The sequence below is a fragment of the Erythrolamprus reginae genome, chromosome 1 (genome assembly GCF_031021105.1).
Source record: "Erythrolamprus reginae isolate rEryReg1 chromosome 1, rEryReg1.hap1, whole genome shotgun sequence".
In the NCBI taxonomy this organism is placed as follows: Eukaryota; Metazoa; Chordata; class Lepidosauria; order Squamata; family Dipsadidae; genus Erythrolamprus; species Erythrolamprus reginae.
Window position 1 is genome coordinate 77,349,992 of NC_091950.1, and position 24,777 is coordinate 77,374,768.

Here is a 24,777-nt window from a genome sequence, read left to right on the forward strand (position 1 = left end):
GCCAGCTGATTATTGGCTTGCACAGAGGCTCTGGGAGGTTGTTTTTGGCTTCCAGAGAGCCTCCAATGGCATGGGGAAGGGTGTTTTTACCTTCCTCTGGCTCCAGGGAAGGGTGAAACACAAGCCTACTGGCCATACCAGGAGTTGGGAAGCGGGCTGTTTCTGGCCTCCAGAGGCCTCTGGGAGATGGGGGAAGCTGTTTTTGCCCTCCCCAGGGATTGGATTATGGGTGTGGGCACTCATGCGCATGCAAGCTCTTTCAGCACCTGAAGAAAAAAGGTTCACCATCACTGAATTATGGTAAGGGTACAGAAAGAGTTCAGAGAAGAACAAGAAAGATGATAGGGCTCTCAAGGATAAATCATACCACAAACTGCTAAAGTAACTAGGTATGTTTAGCTTAATGAACAGAAAGTTCCGAGGGGATATGATAGCATGATAGTCTTCCAATGCTTGAAGGGTTATCACAGGAAAGAAGGTGTCAATTTATTTTCCATAGATTGAGAACAGGATAAGAAGCAGTAGGTGAAAATTAATCAGAGGGAGATTCAATCTGGAAATAAGGAGAAATTTATCGACGGCAAGAACCATCAGTGAAACAGCTTGCCTCCCACAGTTGTGAGTGCTCCTTCACTGGATGTTTTCAAGAAAATACTGGATGCCCATTTGTCTAGGATAGTATAACAACTACTGCCTTGAGCAGGGGGCTAGTCTAGAGAACCTCCAAGATCTCTTCCAGCCATATGATGTTATTTTAGCCTAACATAAGTATAAAAAGCTATATTTTAATGTGTGTGGGGGGGGAGACAGAGGGGTGGTGGTGGACATACAGACAGGTTTTCATTTTCAAGTGAAAATACAACAGGGATGAATTATGAATAAACCCCATAAGAAACTAACATATATTAGAAAGACTGATGGATATTTCCACAGATACATACCCCACAAATGTACCATAATTACTACTCCCATAATTCTCAACCAGTGATTAAAGAGCAACATTCTGCTTATACTGTTAAAGTATGTGAATCAGCTAGAGGTCATTGCTATTTCCAATGGGTAAATTTACTTCACTTTCCACTCTCATCTAAGCCCTTTTGGTAAGACTTTATTCTTTTTCTCTGTGAAAGCATGGAAAACTCTAGGGAAGCTATGAAGCAAATAAGAGCTGAAATCAAATATCTCAGGATAACTCATAATTGACAAAATACTGGGCAAAAAAAAATGTGGCAGCTTGCCCATCAATTGGAAAGTTAATTCCACCTTCAGATAAAGGAACTTTAAAGGTGAAAAGGACAATTAAAATGGGAGATGAAAATATAAAATAAAGGAACACAGTAAATCCTCTGAGATATGCAGTAGGAACAATGTTGGGTAAGAGAGGAGAATTAGGAAGGGAAGAAAAAGAGCATAAAAGTCGGGAAATGTGAAGCCAAAGCAAATTACCATGTTCTAGAAGAGACTGTTGAGTACAATAATTCAGGAATTCTAACTTTGACTAGAAGCATCTAAAACAGCTTGTACAAAACAGAAAATCCAAAAACTAACAGCAATGTTGACTCACGGTTCTGATAAATATCTGCATATAATTTTAAGGTAATATCTCCATGCTTTTAGGAACTGCTGTAGTCAGATCTCACTGTAGTCAGATATTGTCTGTTAACACGGAACTTAATTCTCAGCTCAAATGTAGATACAGTACATAGAATTCCAGAGGAGTACAAAACAAGAAGTGTGTATTTATTTAATTAAACATATTATACTGTTTCTTTCTTTTTTAAAATAATCACATAAATATACTATGTACTGCTTTGTCCAAAATAAGTATCTATTTTTTACACATCAAAAACTCACATACTATATAACATACAGAAGTACTGTATGTTCACAGCCACTTTCCTTCCTTATGGCAAACTTTCATTCTGTGTAAGAGACCAAATATAACATTCACCTGCATTCTATCAGTCAGGTGGTAGGGAAAGCAGGTAGAATGCTTGGCTGCATAGCTAGAGGTATAACAAGCAGGAAGAGGGCGATTGTGATCCCGCTGTATAGAGCATTGGTGAAGCCACATTTGGAATACTGTGTTCAATTATGGAGACCTCACCTACAAAAAGATATTGATAAAATTGAACGAATCCAAAGACAAGTTGTAAGGGGTGAGTACAAGTGCACTAGAGTGCATTCCATCCCCTGTCCTATTGCTCTCCTATATCTCCTATAACTTTCTTCTATTTCTATATCTCTTCTATTCTTTCATTGATATGTTCTATTACTATATCTTCTTTTCTATTCTTTCTTAGATATATTTTACTATGAGTATCTCCTCTATAACCTTCATCATGTATTTTACTATGTGTATATAGATACATACCCACTAAAACCCTTTGTTTATTGGACAAAATATGTAAGTAAGTAAGTAAGTACGTACGTACGTACATACATACATACATACATACATACATACATACATACATACATAAATACATACAAAAATGGTGGAAGGTCTTGAGCATAAAACCTATCAGGAAAGATTTAATGATCTGTATAGTCTGGAGGATAGAAGGGAAAGGACCGAAACATTTAAATATGTTAAAGGGTTAAATAAGGTTAAATAAGGTTCAGGAGGGAAGTGTTTTTAATGGGAAAGTGAACACAAGAACAAGGGGCCACAATCTGAGGTTAATTGGGGGAAAGATCAGAAGCAACATGAGAAAATATTATTTTATTGAAAGAGTAGTACATGCTTAAAACAAACTTCCAGCAGACATGGTTGGTAAATGGTTGAATTTAAACATGCCTGAGATAAATATGCAGTATATCCATCCTAAGATAAAATACAGAAAATATCATAAAGGCAGACTAGATGGACCATGAGGTCTTTTTCTGCCGTTAATCTTCTATGTTTCTATATGTATGTATTAATTTCATCATATTAATAAACATTCTACTAAGGAATATTTTTCTATCAAAGTCACTCTGCATTTTCGCTCTCATATTTAATCTTCACTGTTGCTTGCTTCCTTTGGCTACATTCTTTGAAGCTATTTTTTCCCTCTATATACACATTATACAACATCTTCTTCTCATCCTCATTTTTTCCATTTTTTTCCTCATCCAAAACCTCTTCATTTAACCAAGGCCAAAGCATGCAAGAGAAGTTAAAATCAACACAAATGATTTTCGTCTGGCTCAGTTGGTAGTGCAAGAAATAAAAAGAAACGGACGGGATCTTTGTTTGGAAAATGTGAAGACAAAATTTGTTTTGGGCTTCTCACTAAAGAGAAACTGTATACAAATGGAACTAAGCAGAACAATTGACAAAATGGCACACAAGATATGGTGTGGTTAGGAAATATGTGCCATAGTTAGTGAAAATAAGTTGATGTATCCAGAACTCCAGTGATTACTTATGAGACTTAAAGGAGCTTGCCAATGTCATCCTGAAGCCTTTCTGTGATCTTCGAGAAATAATAAATCATGGATGGATGGATGGATGGATGGATGGATAGATAGATAGATAGATAGATAGATAGATAGATAGATAGATAGATAGATAATCTGATATTGATACTGAGAAAATTGGCAAAACTAAATTGCCCTTTTGAATGAGAATGCCGTAAGATTTTGATTTCTCCCACCTTGCTGGTGTTTCCCAAGGGTTTAAAATTCTAGAAACATAGAAGACTGACAGCAGAAAAAGACCTCATGGTCCATCTAGTCTGCCCTTATACTATTTCCTGTATTTTATCTTAGGATGGATATATGTTTATCCCAGGCATGTTTAAATTCATTTACTATGGATTTACCAACCACGTCTACTGGAAGTTTGTTCCAAGCATCTACTACTCTTTCAGTACAATAATATTTTCTCACATTCTGATCTTTCCCCCAACTAACCTCAGATTGTGCCCCCTTGTTCTTGTGTTCACTTACCTATTAAAAACACTTCCCTCCTGAACCTTATTTAACCCTTAACATATTTGAATGTTTTGATCATGCCCCTCCCCCCCCCCCGCTTTCCCTCCAGACTATACAGATCGAGTTCATTAAGTCTTTCCTGATAAGTTTTATGCTTAAAACCTTTCACAATTTTTGTAGCCCATCTTTGGATCTGTTCAATTTTATCAATATCTTTTGTAGGTGAAGTCTCCAGAACTGAACATAGGGTCTTTTTCTCCAGGTCTTTGGAAGATGGAAATGAAGCTCCCTTTGAATTGTGTCTTCAACTTTTCATTCCTGTTCTGGGGGGGGGGGGGGTTTGTCATCCTTTCCAGGAAGAAAGACCCAAACAATAGTTGCATATGTGCTTTAACCAGGGATGATATTCAAAAAATTTCCCTACTCGCTTGGTGGGTATGGCAGGGGAAGGATAATGCAAAATCTCCATTCCCAGCTCACTCCAGAGAAAGGATACTGAAAAAAACACCATTCCCTTCCCACTCCTGGGGTAAGGATATTGCAAAATTTATATTCCCACCCCACTCTGGGGCCAGCCAGAGATGGTATTTGTCGGTTCTCCGAACTACTCAAAATTTCCACTACCAGTTCTCCAGAACATGTCAGATCCTGCTGAATTTCAACCCTGTCTTTAACCAAAGAAAAGTACAAGAATTGTACAGCAGTTAAGCTTGTAAGTAATCATTATTTCTTCTGTTTTTTTTCTGGGATGGTCCTGCTTTGTTCAGGACCTATAACAATCCTATAACAAACAAACAAAAAAACATTAATCCAAAAAGACATTTAGGACTAATAAAAGTTGGCTCTGTCTTACATGTTTTTGCATTCTCAGTGCTGGTGATTTTTCTCCAAAATGGCACTGAATAGTGTGAGCAAGCTATATTTTATTACCGTACTTTAAAAAAAGAAAAATGAAACAGGTTGTCACTATATCTATCATGTTGAACATCTTAGTCACAGCTATCACAGATTCTCTTGAGAGACTAAATGTAGGCTTTAATATATAAAATACATGTGAATTTTATCTTTGATTAATGGAGAAGTTGGTCCCAAGAGAACTGTAGTCAAACGTGGATTTTTGTGACAAAGGAACTGCTAGTGAAATAATAATGGACTTTTTCGGTTATGGAGACTTACAACTGCATGTCTCTCACACTTAGATTTGTGCTTTTCATTTGTCTTTTTCAATAAATTTGAAGATGCAGATATTGAATCCATACCTGGCTCACCATCCTTGATGGTGAAATAAAGTACATATTTGATAGTTTGAACATTTACCTGACTAGTTAATTAAACTTGGAGTGGGAAATTCTGATTCAGTGGTGCATCATCTTTATAGCCCTTCTTTGGGGAATTAGTAGTCTAGTTAATCTGTAGAAAAATACCTACCTAAATTTTTTCTGACAAAGGAAATCAAAGCCCTTCCTCAAAGTGTTGTTCCATTAAAAGACTGTGACTTACTTGTGACCCTGGCAACATATAAGTGAAAATGGAAAATTCCATTCTCTTCCTAGAATTTTTTGTGATGATACCCTCACCTCAATTTCAGGGAAAAGAATTATTGCAAACTGGGTCCTGTTCCAACATCAATTCTGTTGTGATCTTTATAATAGAGGTTATTAGACAGGTGTATGAGTTCAAAAATGAAATTATAATTACTAAACAAACACTGTTAACTAGTATTTGAAGCTAATTAAGGCAATCAAATAATAAAGAGTTGACAGTTCAAAGGAAATACAGCACAAATAATATTTAAAGTTAACACACAAAGCAAATTATTGTTTTCAAATAAGAAAGCAATAATGTATGAGAGGTTTATTGTTCAATTCAATGAGAAAAGGCAAAGAGTACAGAAAGTACCTTATTTGTTCAGAAAGATAATAAATTACAAAAATAGGAGAACGACATAAGAATTAGGAGTGATACTTTGAATTCAAAGACAGATAGATGCAGGGAGTTCCAGAGAATAATATGACAATTAAGGGAAGAATAAAAGATATTTCACTTTGTATATTGTTCTGTTATATGAAAAGGAAGAAAGAATAACATAAAAATTATTACTGCAATGAAGACACTTAGAATTTTGGAGGTTTACTTTTACAGTGCAAAAAAGATAATATTTATAATTCATAGGATCTACACCATTTGTATTAAGGGGCAGGGCTTTAAGCAGAAATATGTTCAAGATGTGAGGGGTCAGTAAATATTTTCACAGCCCTCTTTTTGCCTTGTTGCAGTATGCAGGTCCTTAATGGAAGGTGGGTTGGCAGTAATTGTTTTTTCCGCAGTTCTCATTATCCTCTGAAGTCTGTGTCTCTCTTGTTGGATTGCAGAACCGAAGCACTCAGTTATAGAGGTGCAGATGAAATACTCAATAATTCTTTGGTAGAACTATACCAGCAGCTCCTCGGGCAGTTTGAGCTTTCTGAGCTGTTGCAGAAAGAACATACTTTGTTGTGATTTTTGATGTTAGGTTACTATTTTAGGTCTTGAGGTATGATAGAGCCTAGAAATTTGAAGGTTTCTACTGTTGATACTATGTTGTCTAGTATTGTAAGAGGTGGTAGAATGGAAGGATTTATTCTAAAGTCTATCACAATTTCTACAGTTTTGAGTGTGTTCAATTCCAGATTGTTCCAGTCTCACCATAAGACTAGTTGTTCAACCTGGCAAAAGTATCAATTTGCTTCCTCCTCATATTCTTCTACAGTTTAGAAATGAAGCATGTACCGGCTCAGCAGCTTAGTGACAAAGATTATTGCAGCATCTTAATTGCAAATTTATTGACCTGTGAATGAGACCTACTGATTAAAATTAAACTGCCATTTACATTGTTTATGGTCAAGATGAAACTTATCCAGGATTATTACAGTTTTCTGTATCAGACAAACTTTGCTTGAAAACACCAATTACATTAAATATTAAATTATGTAAAGGGATTTAAATTCCTTGTTACAAGCACACAGAATGATTAGAGTTCATTTCCATTTTAAATGCTTACAAACATGTCTACCAAGTGGGGCAAACATGTTGAACAAGATCCCAAGGCTCAGGATTACAGGGATCTAACAGCAGCCCATACAAAACAATGTCAGCATGGCAGAAAGGCAGGAGGTCCACTTAGAATATCTTTGTCATGAGCAATGATGAATCTATAAGCAGTGTGATGCTTAATACCCAGCATGAATTTCCTCCTGACTTTCATTTTTCCATCCTTATAGGGCTTCATTTCAAACAGCTGATTCATAAAGAAATTTTAATTCCAATGTTTATATGAATGTATGATGCTATATTTCAAATTACATTTCAATTTTTCTAGATGGCTATTTAATAGCATTTGATACAAACCAATGTCTCTCTTTTGAAAGCAATAACATTGTGAAAAATACTTTTGATTCTATGTGTAAAATTATTTCCTAACTTTCAAGTCCCTTGCGAGAACTATTGCTACGGGGTTGTTGTTTTTTTTAGAATAATTTTTGTTCCACGGAATCTACAATTGCATGATTGTGCTCCAATAATGCATGCCTCATTGCTCTTCTGGATACAGAGTGACCTTCCTTATATTTTTAACATTCCAAAAGGAACTGGTTGGTCTAAATACCATAAAATGGGGTATGTGTTAAGGGGCTCAGAGAGTTTTAGTTCCTAAGTTCATCTCATCATGCCCCCTTCTGAAGTTTTTTCAATCTCTGGAACATACAGTCTATGAGAATGGGAGGGGGAACTATCCTCTTCCATGAAATTTAGCTTTTTGAAAGTTTACACATGCAGACATACAGTGCCTGTACCCCTTACTGTATTATCCTTGATTTATCTGAATCACACAACTATTCATGTTAAATAGCAGAGGTGGAATTCAGCAAGTTCTGATCAGTTCTGGAGAACCAGTAATGAAAATTTTGAGTAGTTCAGAGAACCAGTAAATACAACCTCTGACTGGCCCTGCTCCCATCTATTTTCTGCCTCCTGAGTCCCAGCTGATTGGGAGGAAATGGGAATTTTGCGGTAACCTTCCCTTAGAAAGTGTTGGGAATTGAGATTTTACAGTATCCTTTCCCTGCCATGCCCCCCAAGCCGCACCACGCCCCTCCAAGCCATGCCCACAGAACCAGTAGTAAAAAAAACCTGGATTTCATCACTGATATACTGTATAGGTAATATTTGGTTTACTATTGATCATTTAATGAGCATTTGAAGTTATAAAGACCCCTCCAAAGGCTACCTAAAATTCATTTTCAAAGTTACAGTGAGTATATCTTTCCACATGATCATATAATCACATTTTGAACAGTTGGCAACAAACTCACCTCTACAGTCATTTGCAGATTTCATGGTTACGTGACCACAATTTAAGATTTATTTTGGTAGTTTCTGATTAATTCTAATTTCTGACAAAAAAATCCCATTGGGGAAAACATTCATTTAACAACTTTGGCATTTGCTTAAAATTGTAGTTAAGAATTTACTTAACTACCTCAAATAGTGTGAAAAATAGTGTAAAATAGTGTAAAAAATCAGGTCCAACCATATACCTTGATTTATGATTGTAGTGACTTATGATCATAATTCCAACCTCAATTAGTTTAATTGGGTCTATTTTATACGATAAGTTGTTCTTACATATCAAAATCTGCACAGTATCCCTTATTCTTAGGCTTGGGGAAACTTTTTGGGTACTGCCTATGTGTTAAGAACAGAATACAGTAATACCTCATGATACGAACTTAATTGGTGCAAGGAGGAGGTTCGTAAGACGAAAGGTTCATAAGATGAAACATTGTTTCCCATAGGAAACAATGTAAAGTCAATTAATCCGTACAACCAAACCCCCCCCCCCCGCAAAAAAAGGGCTCTCGGCGACTGCTGGGAAGCCGCGCGGCTGTTTTAAAAGGTGACAGCCGGCCTGGGGGGCTTCCCAGCACCCCCCCGAACCCGGGTTCGGGGTTCGGGGTGGTGCTGGGAAGCCCCCCAGGCCGGCTGTGACCTTTTAAAAGAGCCGCACCACTTCCCATCTGTCTCCTGAAGCCGAACGGCAAAGCCGAACTTCCGCATTCGGCTTCAGGAGACAGCTGGGAAGCGGCGCGGCTCTTTTAAAAAGTCGCAGCCGGCCTGGGGGGCTTCCCAGCACCCCCCCAAACCCAGGTTCAGGGTTCGGGGGGGTGCTGGGAAGCCCCCCAGGATGGCTGCAACCTTTTAAAACAGCCGCACGGCTTCCCAGCTGTCTCCTGAAGCCGAACGCCAAAGCCGAACTTCCGCGTTCGGCTTCGGGAGACAGCTGGGAAGCGGCGCGGCTGTTTTAAAAGGTGACAGCTGGGCTGGGGGGCTTCCCAGCAACCTCCCGAACCGAACCCAGGGTTCAGAAAATTTTTGCCTCTTCTTACGAACTTTGTTCGAGTTACGAACCGGCGTTCGGGAGGCTTCTGGGAAGCCCCGCCGCCCGGCTGTCATCTTTTAAAACAGCCACGCGGCTTCCCAGCAATCTCCGAACGCCGGTTCGTAACTCGAAAAGAGTTCGTAAGAAGAAGCAAATTTTTTCTGAACCCCGGGTTCGTATCACGAGTTGTTCGTAAGACGAGGGGTTCGTATCTTGAGGTACCACTGTAATTCATAAGAGCTCCAAATCTTTCAGTTCTCAAAATAGTGACTGCTAATCTATCCTAAGACCTGTTCCTGTCTGAGATAAAGCACCCACTATGTTATCTTTCAACCAGAGGTGGGTTCCCCCTGATTCATCCTGGTTTGCCCAAATTGGTAGCAACCCATTGGTGATGTCATGGAACCAGTTTGGTTGGTGTTAGTCCGTGAGTGCTATTTTTATTTTTTTTTTATTTTTTTTTCCTCTGAGCATGCGCAGAAGCTGAGTTTCCAGCACTGCACATGCATTGCTATCTTGTTTTTGGCTTTTATTAAATAATTTTAATTTTTTGGCACTGTGCATGCATGCACGTGCTTTGCGCGCACCCCCCCCTCCTGTGCCATATGCCTATGCAGCACAGGAAGAAGCAAACCAGCAGTGAGGTAACTTAGAACCCACCACTGCTTTTAATATATTGAAGCTATTGAGAATGGCTGATGAATCCTTTTTAAAAACTGACATTGGGACAACTTATATTTTCAATATTGCTGCCCAACATTCTGCCTAGCATCTTCTATTGCCCATCAAACAATTCCTTTAGTAGAGTTGGATTGCATGCATACAGTATTATTTATATATTTTAACGGCTGATTAGGAGTATGGGTGAGACAAAGAATCAATCCAAGCTAACATAATTGTCAGTTCAAGAGGATGACAATGACATGAGAGTGGAGGTAATGGATTATGTTCAATATAATATAATATTTGTTATATTAATAATATTTTATAAAATATTGCATCATGTTGTACATCCCTGCTGAGTTTTAATTGCATGATCATTTCTACTTTGTATTTTTGGATTCCACTCTAATGATGGGTAGCTTTTAATGGCAGCTAAATATGCATTGACCATTTCCAGACATCAAGAAATAAAAAACTGACGGTTTTAAATAAGAACTATATTCAATATTTGTTGTGTTACTATGGAACTTGCTTTGTTTAAAAATACTGCTTTTGATTTTATTTGTAATTTACCTTTTACCTTGTAATAATATTTGACTGTTAATGCCTTTAATTCTAAGTAAATCAATATGTGAAAGTAAATCAACATCTTGAAAGCATTCATTTTCACCTTGATCTCTCATAATGATTTATTTCACTAGTCATAGCCTTTGCTTTATATGTTTTAATCAATTTCAGTAATTAGTATTCCTTGGATAATATTTTATTTAACATTTTTTAAAGTTTTCATTTATTCCTTTGCACAAAACTATGACCTATAGCAGAAAGTTGGATATCATCTTAATTTCTTCAAAGTGGGAAGCAAAGTTAACGGTATCATCTCCCCTATAGTTCATTTGCATAAGCAGATTTGTCTTTTTCCATTCATTATCCAAATACAATATCTTAATCAATCAATCAGAATAGAGTTAGAAGGGACTTTGGAGGTCTTCCAGCGCAACCCCTGCTCAAGGAGACCATATATCATGTCAGACAGGTGGTTGACCAGTCTCTTCTTTAAAACCTTCAGTGATGAAGTACCCATAACTTCTGATGGCAAGCTATTCCACTAGTTAATTGTCCTCACTATTAGGAATTTTTTCTTAATTCCAGGTTGTTTCTCTCCTTGATTAATTTACATCCATTGTTTCTTATCCTTGCCTACTGGTGCTTTGAAAAATAAATTGATCCCCTCCACTTTATGGCAACTTCTCAGATCATTTTCTTAGGAGTCAAAGAGTGTTTTTGTTTTTGAAGATAAATTTCCATAGTAGTTACTTTTGCATCATGTTTTTTCCAATATTCTTTTTTTCTATAATAGCTACCTGCTTGTTCGATGGCTGAGAACTATTTTCTGTTCCATGCTGACTGGCTCTGTGTGCATGTTTTTATCTGTTTCATGGTTTTGGGCCCAATGAGCGATATAATTGGCTCAATCTGATTAATTGGCCTTTTTAGCCAATCAATGATATGTTAGTCAACTAATTTAGTCTAACAACTATCACAATTAGTGTTATGCTTAAAACCTATATACTGTAGGTGTGAATGTCTAAGACAGTGTTTCTCAATCTTAGCAGGTTTAAGATGTGTAGAATTGAAGTTCACACTTCTTAAAATTGTCCAGGTGGAGAAACAGTGGTCTCAGGTTAATATACATGTGTGTATTGAAATCAGAAATGAGGTTGGTTTGACTCTTTGATAGAGTATCATGTGAGATGTTGCTGTTATATTCAATTATAAAAATAATTTTTAAAATTTTGAGATTGAGAACATCCCTGATCATACGAAAACTTTTTTAAAACCAACAATTTGTTGTTGGAAAAAATGAGAAACCATTTTGAGCAGATATACTGGATTCCCATTTTTGGAAAAATCTACTGAATCACTGGCAAGAATGAAAAAGATAAACAGCTTAAAGGTCACAGAAAGACATTAGTTTGTTACAACGGAGACCAAGACTTAAAATGTGGTCAAACATTCATACTTTTCTTCCCTCATTCTGAAAATTCTCAAAGGGAATGAATGAGTCACACATTATATTGATTGATATTTTACAGATTTTTCTCTCCCACTATAGGCTCATTACAGCCATCCAGGAATGAATGAATGAATGAATGAATGAATGAATGAATACACACTACACAAAACACACATATGCTGACTCTGGAAACCACTTAGAGAGGGCTGTAAAGTCTAAGTGCTATTGCTATATATACTATAACACACCACACACAGTGAAACTATATGAGAACTATCTATAAAGTGAGTTTATCTATCTATCTATCTATCTATCTATCTATCTATCTATCTATCTATCTATCTATCTATCTATCATCTATCAAACATTTATAGTGATATGCCAGGCTTCACGATACAAGCCCAAATTAAGTCAGAAATGTAAATTCAAACATGCACGCTGTTGTAAAGTAAAGAGAAAAGCCGTTTATCCAAAACAAAGCTGTGCACACACTTTAAACTGATCAAATTACCATTAACAGTCCTTGAAAGTTGCGAGAACAAAAACAAGCAAAGCAAATAAGAGCAGCTGTGGAAGCATCACAGCCTGACCTCTTCCAGTCAGTTTCCAAGTTTTTACTTAGCTGGGAAATATCCCCAAGAGTCTGTGAAAAACCAGGAACAAAATGCAAACATGTCTCCTCCAAATGGATAATCTCCCACACGCACTCTCTGCAATGCTGGCAATTTATCAGCAGCCCCATCAGCCTAATTGCCCCAGCCACAGGTGTTCTCCCTTATCTCCAATGATACCTACGCAGTTGGTCCCTTCTAGCCATGAGCCTGCGCATTCTGGCATCTATCCACCGATCCTCTTCCTCCGATGACCCACTAATGGGGTCATTAACTAATGGGCTGGCTGCATCCATCTATCTGATGATTCTTCTTCTCCCCCAGCATCTAACCTTGGCAAGGAATCCTCACTGTCCGAAGCTGATGGCAGTAAGACAAGTCTCTGGAAACCTGAGGACTCTCCTAAGCCAACATCCAAATTCCCCATTGCAGGAGCTGGCCCAGAGCCAACCACAACATATAGGATGGTAGTAGTTTGTATTTTCAGAGAACTGAAAGAAGTAAACAAGTTGAAAGAGGAAGAAAACAAAAAAAAAGTTAAGATATTTGCCTAATATTATATAGACAAAAATTTAATTAAGTAAACAACCATAAAATCTATCAATCTTGCTTTATTATACGTTTAGAATTGATTAGACATAATACAAGCTTATAAATAAAGATTATATATATGTGTGTGTGCGTGAGTGTTTTCTGCTGAAATAGATCTATACTAGTCTCCCTTCATTTTCAAATTCAGCAAAAATATCTTACATACATACATACATACAAACAAACAAACAAACAAACAAACAAACAAACAAACAAACAAACAGGGTTGGGCAGAACGCCGTTCCACCAGTGGAAATGGACCTGCATGCACAGGTCCATCACTGCTAGGCATGCATGCAAGATTCGGCTTCTGCGCAAAAGTTGCAATAGTGTTCTCTGCGGGTCCAAAGAGCACGGCACATGTCTGGCGGGAGTGAGGCGCCTCTGCTGTTGCTGCTGTTGGGGCCGGCTGGCAGCCATGAGGCTAGGTCCTATGAGGCGCGGCAGCAGTTGTCAGTCCCAGTTGACAAACCCTTGCAGGGTAGTGCTGAGGATTTTAATGATTTTATCGCAGATAAAATCGCTCAGATTTAGACAGTTTGACTCCGAATGGAATGCAGTATCAGCTGACAATGAGTCAATCGAGCTGACAGAGGCATGTCTTAGTCCTGTTGTGTGGGAAGAGTTTGAACTAGTGACACCTGATGAAGTGGACAGGGCCATGGGAGCTGTGAGTTTCGCATCCTGTTTATTGGTTCCGTGTCCCTCCTGGCTGGTTTTGGCCAGCAGAGAGGTGACACGGAGCTGGGTCCAGGAGATTGTCAATGCTTCTAAGGGAGGGGTCCTTTCTGGCTCCCTGCAAGGAGGCAGTTGTGTTCCCCCTCCTCAAGAAGCCTTCCCTGGACCCAGTTGTTTTGAACAATAGTAACAACCATCGTCCTGTCTCCAACCTTCTCTTAATAGGGAAGGTTGTTGAAAAAGGGGTGTCGCTCCACTTCCAACGGTCCTTGGATGAAGCCAATTATCTGGGTAGTCAAGATTCAGACCTGTCTACAGCACTGAAAATGCTTTGGTCACACTGACGGATGAACTTTGGCGGACCTGGGATAGGGGTTTATTCTCTATCCTGACGCTTCTTAACCTCTCAGAGGCTTTAGATACCATCAACCTTGGTATACTTCTGCACCAGCTGGAGGGATTGGGAGAGGGAGACAACATAAATCCTATGATTTCCATCCCACCACTTACGAACTTAATTCGTTCCGTGACCAGGTTCTTAAGTAGAAAGGTTTGTAAGAAGAAACAATTTTCCCCATAGGAATCAATGTAAAAGCAAATAATGCGTGCGATTGAGGAAACCACAGGGAGGGTGGAGGCCCTGTTTCCTTCTAGGAGATTCCTAGAGAGCCCCCATGGAGGCTTCTCCCTGCCTTTTCTGGACCGGTTTCCTCCCAGGAGATTCCCAGAGAGGCCCCACAGAAGCTTCTCCCCTTTTCCGGCCCTGTTTCCTCCCAGGAGATTCCTAGAAAGGCCCCATGGAGGCTTCTCCCTGCCTTTTCTGGTTACAGTTTCACAGGCTTGGGTTTGTAAGTAGAATATGGTTCTTGAGAAGAGGCAAAAAAATCTTGAACACCTAGTTCTTATCTAGAAAAATTCGTAAGTAGAGGCGTTCTTAGGTAGAGGTACCACTATATATCATTTCCATTTTCACTATAAAGCAAGAATATGTATATGGCTATCTCCAAGGTATAGTTTACATTTACATATAACTTATTAACCATACTTTGTACAAATTATGATGACTAGTTTGATACATTTGAATGAAAAGACAATATATTTTGAGGTGAGAACAAAGTACAAGTCTCAACAAATGATGTAACAGATGTAATAAATAATAATTATTTATGTGTGAAATAATTTGATTATTAATTTTAAAATTAGAAATTAACTTTGGGAAAGATAACTTAATTTAGTTGATTTAAAAACTTGACTAAACATTTAGTTCATAGTTCACTTTTAGTAAACACAACCATGTTCAATGAAGCATGTTTACAATGAAGTCTATGCTCATTAATTAAAATATTTATAAATCACCTTTTTGTTTAAAGTGAGTGACTTCAGGTAAATCATGTATGAAAACCCCCCAACCTAAACAATATCAAAATCCATGAGATCTTATTAGTTAATTCCTGTTAAAAGGATTAAGCTTTAGTTTTGGCAAAACCAACTTGTATTTAATCATAAAGGCCTGGGTTAAAAATACTCAATGGATAGGATTCAAAATGATACTAGCAATCTAAATGATCTATTTTAGCAGCTTTACTGCACATTGTACCATATTTCTAGCTTGAATTTTTAGGCAATTACAGGGCTATTGGAGGATAGAGGCCATAGGCTGAGTTGTGAGACCACAGCTAATTCTGAGATATTAAACAAAGCAGAGTATAATGTATGAATTATGTCGTCTTGTCAGCATAGCATAATGCATGAATTATGTCAGTTTATTATGTGGCTGTTTGTGCTATCTCTGGCACTACAAAATTACAGATTATAGCTTTTTGGTTTTTTCTTTTGGTTATTTTTCCACCAGTCATGATCTTAAGGTGACCAGACGTCCCACTTTGGCGGGAGCCCCGGTTTTTAATAATTTGTCCCGCGTCATGTGGCATTTTAAAAAACTCCCGATTTTTAGAAAGAATGCAAAAGCTAGGGAAGGGCAGGAGAATGTGAAGGGAATATATGGTTTTTGATGGCCATATGGCTATTTCGCCAGGATATGAGTTTTATATTATTTTTGTTAATTTTATGTTAAACTTTAATAATAACAAATAATTGTTAAGAACTGATTATCAAAAACTGGTTATCAAAGTTCAAATTGTTGATCAGTTGTTAGAATTTGACTCCATTGTTTGGATTTAATGAACAATGGCATTTTTTGGCATTGGCAACAACGAAAACATTTTGTAACTGTCTCTCAGATGACACACATCGTGCTAGTTAAAAAAGTGATGTCAACAAATCAGCTATTCAAATAATTTAGGTAAGTAATCTATTTCATAAAAACATAAATTTTCTTGAATTTAGCAGATAGTACTCCTACTATTTATATTTTATAGTGGTGGCAAAAAGTCTAACGCCGGTCTTGAAAATGACACTTATGGTTTACATTACGGCAAATTCAGAGGAAAAATAATATAAGTTAGTTTTGTTATTATTTAGAAAGAAATATAGGATTAAAATAAAATTTTAATCAAGAAACCCCCCTCTCCCGGTCAATGGTGTCCCACTTTACCAGTGTTAACATCTGGTCACCTTATCTTATGTGTTTGTAAAGCAAAGGTAGTATATAAAATTATAAGATGAACATTGTTTAAGCTGTTTTCAAGAGTAAAACCTCTTTTCCAAAGATGAAACTATTTCAAAGCACTTTTAAGATGACATGTCAACACAATATTGGGGAAAAAGTTGATATTAAAGTTGAATTTAATTTATGTGATTTGTCATTATGCAAAAGCATGTTTAAGTACTAAACATATATAAGGTCATATAAATGAATAAAGTGCTACACAAATAAACGATGGGAATTGAATGCACTATTCTTACAATAAAAATTGATTTAAAAGCACAGCCCACATTTCCTATGAGAAAAATGAGAAAACTGCCACATATTCCAATGACCATTATAAACCTGTCTGGCATTATGTTCACTTGAGGAAAATCTGAATGACAGCTTCATAATGGTAAAATATGACAGTAGGCATTTAATATTCAGTTGAAGTTTATTTTTGGTTTCAAGTTTATAACATTTATACCATTATAATGTATAATACACATTGTGTATTTGTTCTGGATATCTGAGTTGATATGATAGTGTTTTTTATGATGAGGATAGTGTTTTTAGGAGAAGGATGAGCTCTTGACAACTTCTTTGTCACATGTAAAATTATGAGGTTTACATTTTCCAATTATCTTTGTTTAAAGATGCAAACTTTTAGTGACAGTTTTGGATACAACATGTAATCTAGAACATGGATTTGCAGTACCTTTGTGTAGAAACAATAGTATCAGTTGCAAACCAAAAAATCCCCCAAACCCACACCACAATTGACAGGGAATTTAGTTCTTGAACTGTTAGCAAGTCTTGCTATACAGATGAAATCTTACTTTTCCTATATTGTGATTTAGAGCAAACCACCTGAAAATATGAGAACATTGTAAAATGAAGTAACATGTCTCTGTCCATATCTAAATTTAATCCTATACTTTAAATATAACTATGAGTGAACAGGATTTTAATAATTTAGCTGATAGCCAATACGTAAATTAGAATTTACTTTCAAATAATAACCAAAGAATCTATAATTCTGAGAAGGTGACATGGACAAAGAAAATTGCATGACTATAACAGGTTGAAGAAAAAAAAGGAATAGCATGGCCATCTTTGCATATTGAGACTAATCTTGGGGCCCAGCATAACTTTTTATCAAGCAGACTTCTCTCTAAAATTTGTTTTTAATGGCCTGGGACCTGTAGATGGATATAACTTATGCACATTAGACAAATTATGGTTTATTTATGTTTATGTACCAATCCTGGATTTATTTTTCCAAGTGTGGGTAATAAAATGCTTCAAATAAGTAGGAAAACTGATATATTTATTACCATTGTATGTCGTTAATATTTTTCAGTGTAACCTCTGGAAAATACAGATTAATGTTTATAGCCACTTTTCATTTTTATTTAAGTTACTTTTAATTACTCCTTTCTCAGGATTAATAATTCAATATTGATATAAAAAGAAGTAGTAACAACCAATGTCAATAGTATTTCTGGAGTACTAGAACCCATTATCATTTACAGGCATGCTGCCTGAACTGTTCTCTTGTATGAACCATGTTCTGTAATGCTTATCCCTTCCTCACACAGTATGATAGATACCACAGGGCAGCTATAGCTCACTCATGAAATCAAGAGTTGAGACAGCAAAGAACAATCTGTCTGCAGTTCCTTACCCATCGTTTTTTTCATGAAGACAATTTTTAAATAATAGGAAGTGATGAATTATCCAGAAAATGAACTTTTTTTTTTTTTACTTACTTGCATTATTTTTATACAGTGTAAAGGAGAAAAAGCCTGGAAAACCTTTTAGGTGCCAGGATGAAAAAAAGAATTAGAAACAAATTGCCCAGAGATAACACAAACACAAGACAAAACTGTCTTTTTGTATGTCATCATTACTTTATTTGGCCTGTGAAACTTTCTCCCTAAAGAGCACAAGTAATCATTTCTGCCATGTCATCTTCTTTCTGTGAAAAGCAAAGGGGGGTGGGGGCAAACTTGATCAATTTCTCTAAATGGTAAAATGGTGAGTAAAGATATATAAGAAAGTTAGAGGTAGCAATTTATACAAAGCACACTAGTCATGGAGCAGTGATTGAATTGAGCAAGTGTATTTTTTCAATTGTAAAGTCCTAGAGGAAGAGGAAAAAGAGAAAAATTATGAGCAAGGAAAGTAGGGATCTCACGGAAAGAGTAACAAAAAGTAATACACAAGACCTTTCCTAACCTGATATCCATAAGGTATCTCTTAGCACGATCAGCCATCTGAAAGGTTTTCAATAAGCATCCAATATCGGATGAATCAGTGATAATATATCTGGGCTTCAAAAAACCTTATAACCACTAGATAGCAGCAGTAATGGCAAAAAACTCTACTTTTTTATTTTGGCTGTCTAGTAGTTGTTCAGTTTTTTGAGCTTTGATAAAATGCTATTGTAGCTCCAAGTGTGATTTAACCCTCTCACCTTGAATATTGCCCAACCAGAAAACAAGGAACTAACTAGTTACCAAAGTGAAAATGCATATAAACAACCTGAAGTGTAGTAATTGCTCTTTGTAATCCTCACTTGGAAACCTGCTATTTTGATGTGCAAGGGAGATCAAATAAAGCCCTTCCTATTCCACTGCCCTTTTTTTCTCTCAGAATGAAATACCAAAAGAGGAGTTGTCTTCAGTCATATGGGCACACATGCAAATCTTCTACCTGTTGACACACCTCTCTTTGTAAGATGCTTGCTAGAAAGTCAGAGGAAGTGTGTAGGAAATAAGAGGAAACAGCTTTAAAGAGTAACTCTATTCTTCTGTTTGTTTTCCTGCTTTTTGCACAATACTGGGGAAAGGACAAGGCTCATCTAGCCTAGCTCCCATTCATATGGAGAGAAGGAAATGGACCAAGGATTGAAAATCTGGTGCCTCCTTTCCTACCATGCTACTCCATCACAGAAAGTACAGGATCAACTCTTTCGGCCCAACACGGTTCTGCCGCTTTCTGTTCCTTAAGGTGGGGGCAATCAGAAATGGAGAATGGCTCAAAATCGGCTGTTTTTGTTTATTTCAGGATGTCCCATGTTAGCAAAACCAGGAGCGGGATTCAATTGTACCCATCAGGAACCCTTTCGCTGTCTTTTTTGCCTTAACCTTCCAACCAGCCTCAAGTTCTTCCCCTCGATTGGTTCAGCTCCCCGGTTTTCTGGAAGGCCTGTACACGTATATTTCACACACACACACACACACACACACACACACACACACACACACACACACCCAAACCCCCCTCTCCCTTTCTCTCTCACACACCTCTCTCTCTCTCTCTCACACACACACACACGTTAAATACATAAATAAATACATACCTCACACTGCCCTCCCTTCCCTGTTGGAGTGCTTGGGCTCGGGAAGTGTGTCCGCAAAAGAAAGCTAGGGCGAGACCCTTTCCCTTACAACCCGAGTCGTGGGAGACCGAGTATTTTTGCGAGTAAGTGTGTGCTGGAGAGGGAGAGAGAGAAAGCGCGGCCGGGAATACGGGGGGTGGCCGTGGGGAGAGAGGGAGGGAGAAAGAGAGAGACTCTCAGCGAGCAACTCCTGACAGAGTCTCTAGCCCGACAGCGCGCCTGAGACTCTTCAACTGGGAAAGCGTGAGAACGGGGAAGCAGTAACAGCCCTTCTCGGCTCCGGCAGCAGCTTCTTCTCGCCAGCTGCAAGCGCCCGACTAGCGCCGGGAGAGAAAAGGCGGGGAGGTGATCCTGGAGGGGCCACAGAGGCACATTCCCTGAATCCAGTTTATCTCTCCCTCTCTCTCCCCCCAACCTCCCTCGCTCTTCCCACTCCTCCCCTCCCCGCCTCGTTCTCCCCTCCTTTCTTTCTTCCTCTCGTTTCCCCTCTCTCCTTTCCTCCGCCTCACTTTCTCCCCCTCCTCCCTTACCTCTCTTTCTCCCCTTATTTTGTCTCCGCTTCCCCCTCCCACCCCAGTTCCCCCTTTTTATTTTTTTTTAACCTTAGCTTTTGCTGGCACTGCACTGCAGCTGCTCTTTTAAGCCAGCCGTCCAGCCAGTTTCCCCCCCTCTCTCCCCCCAATCCCGTTTCGCCGGTGCCAGACAAACAAGCGCCTGCCCCCCACTCCAACAAAGCATCTTTTTTGGGGGGGAGGGGGTTCGAGGGGGGGAGCGGACCGATCTCGCAGATTAGCCTGAAATTTCAGAGGACGGAAGAAAAGCGAAAGAAGCGGGACGAGCCCCTTCCTCCTCCTCCTCCTCCCCCTCCCTGCTCCCCCCACCCCGAAGGGAGAAGCCAGTTATCCTTCTAGCAGCGGCGGCGGCAGCAAACATGATGGCGGCAGCTCCCATCCAGCAGAACGGGACCCATCCTGGGGTACCCATAGACCTGGACCCGCCGGACTCTCGGAAAAGACCACTTGAAGCTCCCCCTGAAGCCGGCAGCACCAAAAGGACCAACACGGGCGGTGGGTATTTCCCCTCCTCCTCCTGCCACTACCCAATTCCCCACCCACCTTCCCCTTTCCTACCTGCCTCCTCGCCTCGCCTCTCCCTCTTTTCCTTCCCCAAACATTCCTTATTTCTCAAATGTTATCATTCATCAAAATGGCGTCGCCTTTCAAGCATCTAGCAGCCCTGTTTTATTTTAATTTCACATATTCGTAGTGGCGGGGCGGAGTGGGGGGGGGCGCTTTTCAGCTTTGACCCTCTGGGCGAAGGAGCTCAGAAGTCTTCTTGCACCGACCCTCTTTGCACGCGCGGTTAACAGTTGGAAGAACTAAACGAATAAATGGCGGCTGGAAAAAAGGCACTTTCACCCCCGGTTCCCTCTTCCCCCTTTTGTGAGTCGCCAGGTAGATTAAACGGCGGCGGCGGCGGCAGCAAAAACTTGTCTTTATTTCCTGGCACCAGTTTCCTTTTCGGTGGAAAATGTTGCACAGATTTGTGCTTCCTGGGGCTGGGTCACTGGGATGGGGTGTGTGTAAGCGCGCGTGTGTGTGTCAGAGAGAGGTTTGAGGAGGGAGGGCGGGAGTTGTCTGTCTTGGTGCGGTGACTTGTTAGTTAACATCCTGCTCTTCCTGGATGAGATGAGTTATAACGGGACCAGCATCTCCTCTATTCATTTGCACTGGAGTCTTCATAACAATGCACCGAGGCAGAGGTGAATTTATTCATCCAGAATTAAGAAACAGCAGAAGTAGATAGCTGATGTATTTAAACGTTTGTATAATGGTTTTTTTTGGGGGGTGCACCTGTATCAGCTGGGACGTTGACTCTGAGAGAAAGTGAGGCTGCTCTTAGGTGGCTCCTTGATGAAAGCAAACTTCTAAGATGCATTTAATATATATATTAAACAATATTATATTATTATATATATATAATTTATATTATATATATAATTTATAATATATATATATATATATATATATATATATATATATGTATGTAGATTTATTTATATATATATATTTATAAACAAAAAACAAAGTTGGGCTGTTTAATAAAGAAAGGTTTTAAAATGTCTGTTGGTCTTACATGCAAACATGTCAGAGCAGGGTTTTTCTCACCTACTCCATAGAATTGATGGTGTAAGACCTGTGATGGAAGCAAGACAATTTTTCAGCTGTAAAGGAAAAGTTGTTTTATTCATAGTACTTATGTATTCTTACCTATTTTGGGACTTTTTAAACTCTTACTTTGCAAGTATTTACATTAACAGTCACTTTTTAAATGCATGCAGGGTTTTAGCTTCCTTTAAACTGAGGAAAATTCTTCTTAATGTCCTTTAATGAGCTTAAGAGATCATTGCTATCAAGAAATGTTGAAGAAATACATCAGGATTACTTAGGCAAATTATCATAACCACATTATTTTGAGTTTTCTGAAGGATAACTTTGAGTAAAGCCTTGGATTCCGAGTTATTTAACCAAAAGCAGTGTATTCTTTGAAGACTATAGAGCAACAATACATAGCCTTTAGATATATCAATTTTCTTTCTTTCATTTGATTGTACTATTTTAAGGAGTTTGATCTTTCCTGATCATTTTCTTTGCATACCCCCCCCCCCTCTCTCTGTGTAATACACTTTGGCTCATGTTATTGTATCAAGTTAAATAGAGCAATACAGGAACAGTTTTATGCCTAGAATTATAATTTGAATTAGGTCATTGTACCATAGCACCACAAATTTAAGAACAGATATTAATTTAATATTGGCTAAACAACTACAGTCTGTATAAAATAATTTTGTATTAATATTTGTAAGATAAATTCATATTTTATAGGTCTGACAGAAAATGTTTTGGAACATAAATTAACGTTTTGTCTCTTTTTTCCAGAGGACGGCCAATATTTTCTAAAGGTCCTCATACCTAGTTATGCGGCTGGATCTATAATTGGTAAGGGAGGACAGACAATTGTTCAGCTGCAGAAAGAGACCGGGGCTACCATCAAGCTTTCTAAATCCAAAGACTTTTACCCAGGTAGGTGTAAACCACAATTCTCTTCTTGAATAATTAAAAAGAATCATACCACTATCATTAGTAGTGAAGTGAATTATCAAATGTAATTCTGAACAAGTACTGATGTTGGTTATTGTTTTTTTTAAATCAGCTTATTATCTAGTACCAACAGTGTTGTTCCAATACATATTTTAAAAATTAGATTTCACCTTTGGCATTATGCTCAAGAAAATGTCAGATATTATAATCAAAGCCATAAGGTCAAACCAAACCTGTGGGCTTCTTGTAGAATAGGCCATTTACCTTAAAATTGCTATATACTTTGGTTCCATTTCATTTCTTTGTTCACGTATATTAATCAAAATAAAAGAAAGGAAGTGGTGCTCTTCAGGTATTTCCTTGGTATTTGGTTATTTTAGTTGTGATAATTAATAGAAACCTATTGTGAAATAATCAACATTAATGAGAAAAGATAGATATACTGTGGGCATAAGCATTAGCACATTGAATATTATTCACTACATGGTAAATAATGTACAGTGATATCATATACATAATATTTTAAAAAGATTTCTGAATTCCTGCATTGATACTGTTTATCTAATATAAATTAAAACAAGTTCTTAATGTTTATAGCAGTAATAGCTATAGTCCCGATAGTGCATTGATTTTGTAATTCTGACAGTGGTAGCTTTCCATTGTGATGGCCTTTTTCTTGTAGTGAAAGGAAAGCTGCTTTGCATTTGCTGATTGTTTTCAGAGATATGCCTGGGCTTTAAAATGAGTTTGTGAAGGTAATTGAAAGAAGCATCAAGAATGTTTCATTTTTTGCTGTCTTGCATTTTTAAGTTTACATTATGTTTGGATACAGATGTGCTTATATATTTGTGATTTTATAAACAGATATGTGTAGGTGAAATTCCATGTGAAATGTTTTAAAAATTGATGATACAGCTTATATAATTTTTGGTAAGCATGAAAGACTATATATGGCTGACATAATGTTTAGATAATAATACTGAAACTAACAGTTCTGAGATAATAATTAAGTTGCTAAATTGAATTTGGGCACAATAGTTTCAATATAAATTACATATTTGTATGATCCATAAAGAAGATTAGAGATGATCGAGTGACGGAACAGATGCTATGACTGACAGTGCAAATTTGAAATTATATTCAGCTTAAGTATATACTATGAAGCAAGATTACTTCTGTCTGCTTCTTTACAAGAATTTCCCTCCTAATTTAAATAATCATTAAAAGTTTAATTGAATTGACTCCTGGATGCTTATGCAGGCACTTTACTAAAGCTTCAGCTGAAAATAGAAGCTTTGCCTATGTTTAAAAAAATACAAAAGGGATGGTGAGAGGTTTACCACATTGTGTTCCTGTGTGACGTAAACATATTCCCTTTGAAGGAAATGATAGCATGGAGTTCGCTTGTGTGATCTGTAACAGGTGTAGATGTTACTATATAACTGAGGTTACACTATAGGATAGCTTTCATAAATTTGGTATACACGAATTAGATTCTTACCTGAAGAGATGGACATACGTGAGGCACTCAGTTATTACTTGAGCTAGAAATTGTTTTCTTTTTAACCATAAGCCTAAAAAATCTTAATCAACTTCAATATTTTTAAAGTTGGCAACATTTGGCTTTATTTCAAGCTAAATTTTAAATTGAAGTATGCTAATGATTTGCTACTCTTAAATTAAAATGGATAGTTATATTTATAATTATAAAATTTCAGTTAATATATTAGTAATTTCATATTGTGAACTACTTTATTATTATTAGTTATTAGTGCTGGCAATGGCT

General features: G+C 37.7%; 1 protein-coding gene across 2 annotated transcripts in view; it reads left to right on the plus strand.

Annotated features, from left to right (window-relative positions):
• The first annotated feature begins 18,558 nt into the window (after positions 1 to 18,558).
• The window catches only part of NOVA1 (NOVA alternative splicing regulator 1), a 180,456-nt gene continuing 174,237 nt past the window's right edge, over positions 18,559 to 24,777 (plus strand). The window contains exons 1-2 of one of the 2 annotated variants that reach the window (XM_070756150.1): positions 18,559 to 20,957; positions 22,830 to 22,973. In XM_070756150.1, coding sequence (XP_070612251.1) covers positions 20,822 to 20,957; positions 22,830 to 22,973 — 280 coding nt within the window. In that variant the 5' untranslated portion in view covers positions 18,559 to 20,821. Of the gene's footprint in view, positions 20,958 to 21,574; positions 21,653 to 22,829; positions 22,974 to 24,777 lie in introns of those variants that run through there. The other variant, XM_070756159.1, reaches the window with a different exon arrangement.